Raw genomic sequence first — 7,015 nt, 5'->3', positions numbered from 1 at the left:
AAGGCGTGCCCAAAGGATTGCTATTCCTTGCCTGAGATCGATAAAAAAATAGATTCTCTCGCGCCATACCGATGGAAGTGCTTTTTGGATTGCTACAAAGGATACCATCAAGTTCAGATGAAGCTAGAGGATGAAGACAAGACAGCGTTCAGAACTGATCTTGGAATCTTCTGCTACACAAAGATGCCTTTTGGCCTGAAGAATGCAGGCGCGACATATCAACGCTTGATGGACAAGACCTTTGCAGGTGACATCGGAAAGCATATTGAGGTTTATATCGATGATCTAGTGGTTAAAAGTCCTGAGGAGGACCAAATGTTGAAAGACATCGAGAAAACGTTCAACTCATTGCGCAGCGTAAATATGAAGCTAAATCCAGCCAAGTGTTCCTTCGGCATGGAAGAAGGGAAGTTTCTAGGCTTCATTGTCACAAACGGCGGTTTCAAGGTGAATCCAGAGAAAGTACAAGCTATAGAACGAATGCCCTCACCGCGAAACATCAAGGAAATGCAACGACTGGCCGGCCGGCTGGCCGCGCTTAATCGTTTTCTCTCCAATCACGCCGCAAAGTCGTATCCCTTCATTAGCACGTTGCGCAATTGTGTGAAGAAACAAGAGTTCAAATGGACCCCGGAAGCCGAAACAGCTTTTCAACAAATGAAAGCGTGTCTGATCGAACTCCCTACCCTGACTGCACCATTTGAAAAGGAGCCCCTCGTACTGTACTTGTCCTCCTCGGATAAGGCAGTAGGGTCAGTATTGTTGGTCGACAGAAACGGAGTGCAAACTCCGATCTATTATGTCAGTAGGGTACTCACAGACCCAGAAACAAGATACTCCACAATGGAAAAGCTGGTTCTTGCGCTACTACACGCTTCCCGAAGGCTGCGCCGGTACTTCACAGGCCATGTGATAACTGTGCTTACAAACTTCCACATCGGCACTATACTGCAAAAGCCTGAGACATCAGGCAGGTTGGCAAAATGGGCCATTGAACTAGGAGGCCATAACATCTTGTACAGGCCGCGACCAGCCATTAAGGGTCAGGTCCTTGCCGACTTCATCACAGAAGTGCCGGCCGATAAAATCAAGGAGTGCGAGCTGATAGAGACTCCCGAGAAAGATGCAACAGATGAGACTTGGATGCTTTACACCGACGGGGCATCAAATGAAGATGGCGCGGGAGCAGGATTGCGCCTAGTGAGCCCAGAGAACCACGAGTTTACTTACGCCATTAAGTTGGACTTCAAGAACACCAACAACGAGGCTGAGTACGAAGCATTTCTGGCAGGCTTATGCCTCGCCATCAAAATGGGAGCCAAAAGCTTGCGCGCACATGTTGACTCACTCCTGATAGCCAGTCAAGTAAATGGCATATACGACGCGAAGGGAGAAGTCATAGCTTTGTATCTGGAACAAGCGAAAGAATTGCTCCAACAATTCAAATCTCACAAGGTTATACACATCAATCGCTCCGAAAACAAGCCAGCCGATGCCTTGAGCAAGCTTGCCTCGACCTCCTTTCAACATCTTGCCAAAGATGTAAGAATAGAGGTACTCAAGAATCCATCGGTGCTGCTGCGACAAGTGAACGTGATCGAAACGGGCCAAACTTCATGGATGACCCCGATAATCCAGTACTTGCAAGAGGGGGTACTCCCCGAAAACAAAGCGGAAGCAAGGAAGATCCAAAACAAAGCCCTACAATATGAAATGAACGGCGGTATTTTGTATCGGAAGTCCTTCCTGGGGCCACTACTGCGCTGTGTGGACCCTCAGGATGCGAACTACCTGATAAGGGAGATCCATGAGGGGATCTGCGGCATTCACTCCGGGCCACGGATGGTTGTGGCAAAGGTCATGAGCGCCGGTTACTACTGGCCTGGTATGCATGTAGACGCGCTGAAGGAGATTCGCAAATGTGACTCTTGCCAGAGGCACTCTCCAAAAACACTGCGCCCCAAGAACGATCTTATCCCCGTATCCACTGCATGGCCCTTCCAGCAGTGGGGAATTGACATGGTGGGACCCTTCCCGGATGCTCCCGGCGCCGTAAAATTCATCATAGTGGCTGTTGATTACTTCACAAAGTGGGTGGAGGCCAAAGCCCTTGCATCCACCACAGCTATGATTGTGCGCAAGTTCATCTGGGAGCACATCATATGCAGATTTGGCCTCCCGCTCAAGATTGTAACAGACAATGGCACCAACTTTGCATCGGAAGATCTCAAGAAGTGGATGAAGGAGATGAAAATTGAACACACTTTCACATCTGTTGCGCACCCCCAAGGCAACGGACAAGTGGAAAGCGTGAACAAATGCATTGTCGAGGGGATAAAGGCCAGATTGGGGACAAGGCGACGAGGATGGGTTGATGAGCTCCCGAGCATCTTATGGGCTCATCGAACCATGCCAAAAACAAGTACCGGCGAGACCCCTTTTAGCTTGGTTTATGGCTCAGAGGCGGTTATCCCGGCGGAGATTGGCCTACCCTCACCACGCATGACAGCGGTCAACACAGTTGACAATGAAGCGGAAAGACGCCTTGACTTGGACTTGTTAGAAGAAAGGCGCGAAATCGCGCGAATCAAAGAGGCCAAGTACAAGACCCAGCTAGAAAGATACTACAACACAAGGGTCCGTATCTGTACCTTCACCCCAGGGGAATACGTCTTCCGCGACAATGAAGCGTCAAATGCGGAACGTCCAGGAAAGTTGGCACCTAAATGGGAAGGCCCGTACCTGATCCACGAGGTCCTGGGCAAAGGGGCCTACAAGTTACGCACCCTAGATGGCCACATCTTACCACGAACATGGAACGCGCAACAACTGCGCAAATGTTATATGTAACTTAATTCGGCCTTGCGCCCGTTTTTACTTTCCTATGTCGGCTAGACGCCATTGCAATTAATGTATGAAGGCCTATGCGCCCATTCCAGACTTAATGAAAACATACGACATGTTTTTCTACTACATTTTTTCGTTACAAATGCACGCTAAACTTTTGATTAGCGCGAAAACACTCCAGCATTTTAAAAATTTGTTGACAAGAACCGCCTCCAAGGTCCTCCGCGAACAAAGCGCGAGACCGGGCGGTCACTGTTTACTTAAAAAACACTTCCATTTATTCGAGCTAATTTAACCAAAGTTTTGACAGCAATGCAATAATTGCAACGGAAAAAACGAAAACGATTCATATAATAAACTTGCGCAACAGCGCAGCATTTACAATCAAGTTGCAAAAGACAATTATAAGGCACAAACGCCTATCAACAACCTATTTAACAATCTATTCTATTCATCGCGTCGATCACCATCATCATCTCCGTCATCCTCACCATTGTCATCGTCGCCATCATCATCTCCATCTCCACCGTCATCACCAGCTGGTTCTTCATCGGATAATTCGACGGTAACTGGTGGGTCGAGGACTGCTTTAAGACGCTGGCACCAGTCGTCTTTTTTCAAAGATTCCACAACCAGATCCATGATAGGCAAGGTAAGGTTGTCATACGAGTTTTCAGCATGTGCAAGCGCAGCATCAGCACGTTCAGTCACCGAGCAATGGCTTACATCAAATTCTTGCCCTAGTATCTGCTCAACGTGACTGGCACATTCCAAGTAACCTCCTCGATGACCCACCGCACGCGCCGCATCCGTAAGAGCAGCAACGGCGCGATCGAGCTCGCCAGCATTTAAGATGGAGTTGGCAACCTTCAACAAAAGAAAAGCGTTAAGAACAACCCTTAACCAGATGGAATCATAAAAAACAGAAGTACAAACTTACAAGCGCTACTCCACGAGTGCGCATCCATTCAGCCTCCGAGACAAGCGTGTCAACAATGCCTTGGGCCTCGGAGTAGTTGGTTTGAGCCACGTTAAGCGCGGCAGTGCTGACAGCACGCGCCTCCTCAGCCGTAGCAGCCTTAACCCTCTCGGCCTCCAGGTCGATCTCCAACGACTCACATCTGTCGATTTGCTCGTTTAAGCGACGTTTGAGCTCCGCAATCTCAGCGTCCTTGGCGTGGAGATCTCTGTCCTTGCTAGACAGCTGCACCTTGGCCTCAGACAACTCAACCTGGAGACCGACAAAACAACTTAGGCTGGTTTGTTAACAACATAGCCAGAATAAAGGAAAACAAATAAACTAACCTCCATCTGCTGCTTGGCAGCCTTCTCTCCTTGCGCCTCCTCTACCTTCGATGTCAAGTCAGCAACTTTAGCCTCAAGATCAATAATCTTCTGTCGAGCCGCGTAGGCGCGCTCGTTGTCTTGGGCGCAAATACGTTTAAACTCGGCCTTCTCTTTGGCCAGTTGCTCCTCAACATTGTGGAGTTTCTTTTGCAAGCCCTCGCGCCCCCATTCTTCGGCCTTCTTATCGGCTTCAAATTTGGCTCTCTCCTCACCAAGAGCAGCCTTGGACTTTTCAAACTCAGCAATACGTTTTAACGAGCGCTCACGATAAGCCTCCCAATCGGCGCGCTCTCTAACCATTGTTCGCCATTCACGAACTATCTGGTGATTGGCAGCACGAGCGTTGGCCTCTCCTAGTATAAAGGTGCGATATAACATTTCATGGGGTTTCGCCCTTTGCCGGTTAACTTCTGCAGGGGTAAACGAATTCAAAAACCACTCGCGGCAAGGGGCAAATTCATGAAATGTATCTTTTTTGCTTTAAGCTCCAAGGGGCTTGGTGAGGAGCATCGCCGCGTTCTTCTTCATTATAAGTTTTATAGTAGATATCGCCGACGGTATCCTTCGCCCCGATCACGTTCGGGTTAAAACCCCCTGCACCACCAGAGCTCGCGCTGCTTGAAGCATATCGACCCGCACCCTTAGAAGTAATGACATGCGCGGAGTGGGTAGGGTTTGTAACCTCAGGCCCTTGAACATTAACAGGCTGCTCCATAGCCTTCTTCTTTTCTAACTCCTCCAGGGCCCTCTTCTTCGCCGCTTCGGCCACCCTCTCCTCCTCCGCCTTCCTTTTCCTCTCCTCCTCCTCCTTCCTTTTTCTCTCCTCCTCCTCCCTCTTTCTCTCTTCTTCATCCCTCCTCCTCTTCTCCTCCTCAATCTTTTTCTTCTTTGCTTCTTCTCTCCTCTTATTCTCCTCCGCCTTTCGCTGCGCCTCAGCAGCCTTCGCGGCGTCCTGAGCAGCAGTATCAGAGGACTTGATAGTAATCTTCGGCCTCTTCGACGCAGCCTCACTGAAAGTGACACCCTTCTCAGGGGTCTTCTTCTTGATCTCTGCCAAAATAATGCAAGTACATTTAAGCAGAGAGAGAAGTATTAAGGAGAGAAGCAAAGAACATACCCGGAGAAAATTTATACAACGAGCGCAAGTTGCTCGTTTTCCCAACCACGGGAAGCACAACAGCAGTAGGCGCGGAAGCCACTCCAACCGTGGTTTCGCTCCTACCTCTCTTCCTGCCAATCAGTTGGGCAGCCGCATCTTCTTCTTCCGCCTCATCATCTTCAGGGGTCGCGCCAGCATCAGGGTTACGAGAACCCGCGCTCCCAGAGCTTTTCGAGCCACCTGCACCAGTTTTTGCCTTAGCTGTACGCGACAAGCCTTCAAATGAATCGCTGATTATCACATAATCATCTAAGTCACTTTGACGAAGGCGGAGAGTACCTTTGACAGCAGCAGTAGTTGCGCGACTCGGGCCAGTACCCTTGCTGGTCACTTCCGGATCGACCTTGGTCTTCTTCTTCTTCAGGGGTTTCTTTTTCTTCTCCTCTGGGTCAATCCCCAGGTCGCGCAACACACCTGCAAAGATTTTAGACCACGAACTTAGCTCGCCGGTGGAAGACCCTACTGACTCCTCGCTGGAAAGATAGAGAATCTCTTTCCCAGCAGAAGTCACAGAGCGCAAAGGACGAGGTTTAGGATATTGCGCACCTTCAGTAGCGGTTGGCGGCGAAGCAAAGGCACCTTCAACCGGAAACATGAGGTTGCCCTTAATCTGGTCATACCAGCTTTCTTCATCGTCGCGCAAGGGGCGCACGCCCATGGAACCACCAAAGGTGGAGAAGGCAGCTTGATAGAGTTGCGCCTCTAAACATGAACATAAGTAAGTAACAATTAAATCAAGATACTTCAAAAAAGAACAAAGAGATAACAAACCTTGATCACCGATCTTCAACACCGGAACCTCCCTGCTGTTGGGTGACCACTGGTCACTCATCTTAGCCGCGACCAAAACGTTTTCCCCAAACACCCGATTTGGGGTTGGGGTCAGCTGTTGATACCACTAGGCCTTCTTAGGAATCGGAAGGTCTTCCTTCGGTATTGCCTCAGTCCAATCCCGGAAGGGCATGGCAATCAGCAACACCTCTTCACGAATGAAGAAAAACTTGGGTTTCCAGTCATGGAAACTCTTGGGGGGGTTTAGCAGAATCTTCTTCGCCGCACCACGGCTTGCAAACGAGAAAAAACCCATCGTCCGCTGCAACTGGTAGAAGGCCCGAAACTTCTCTACCGACGGCTCGATGCCATGAGATCGGCATAGGAATTCGAAATGACGAACCCTAACCATCCCAGGTGGGCTCATCTGTGACAGATGGAAGTTGTAGTAATGAAGAATATGCCCCAGGAAGTTTGTAGCCGGTAACCTAAAGTTACCCTGAAGGAAAAAATCTTCATATAGGGTAATATAACCCGGTGGTGCATCAGCCGCGGTCTGGCCCTGAGCCGGATACCGGGCATCCCACTCCGGTGGGAATCGGAAACTCCGAACAATCTGGTCGAAGAGACCTAGATCCCATTTGAGGACAGGAACTGGACCTTCCTCAGCAGCAGCAATTTCTTGATGTTCCTCACTCATCGTATCAGAGAATAAATCTGGAAAAAACTCGAAGAAAAACTTGAAGATTTGCGGAAATCTTGAAGATGTGAAGAACCAACTTTGAAGATTCAAAGAAAAGTTGAGAGAGAATAAGAAGGAAACGAAGAGAAGTGAGAATCTCTCACCTCTCTTCGGATATATATACCCATCGCATTTAATGCGATGGGTAA

At 49.1% G+C, this 7,015-nt stretch overlaps 1 protein-coding gene across 1 annotated transcript; it reads right to left on the bottom strand.

Moving 5' to 3' along the window:
* Positions 1-4,651: 4,651 nt before the first annotated feature.
* On the bottom strand, positions 4,652-6,185 carry LOC118491568 (stress response protein NST1-like). Its single transcript, XM_035989437.1, has 4 exons — positions 6,125-6,185; positions 5,900-6,055; positions 5,312-5,569; positions 4,652-5,244 (listed from the first exon to the last, which is right to left on the bottom strand). The coding sequence occupies exons 1-4, from the start codon at positions 6,183-6,185 to the stop codon at positions 4,652-4,654; spliced, it is 1,068 nt and encodes a 355-aa protein (XP_035845330.1).
* Between the last annotated feature and the right edge of the window lie 830 nt (positions 6,186-7,015).

The sequence above is a fragment of the Helianthus annuus genome, chromosome 4 (genome assembly GCF_002127325.2).
Source record: "Helianthus annuus cultivar XRQ/B chromosome 4, HanXRQr2.0-SUNRISE, whole genome shotgun sequence".
NCBI lineage: Eukaryota > Viridiplantae > Streptophyta > Magnoliopsida > Asterales > Asteraceae > Helianthus > Helianthus annuus.
The sequence above is the reverse complement of the archived record's forward strand: the minus strand, read 5'-3'. Positions and strand labels throughout refer to the sequence as shown.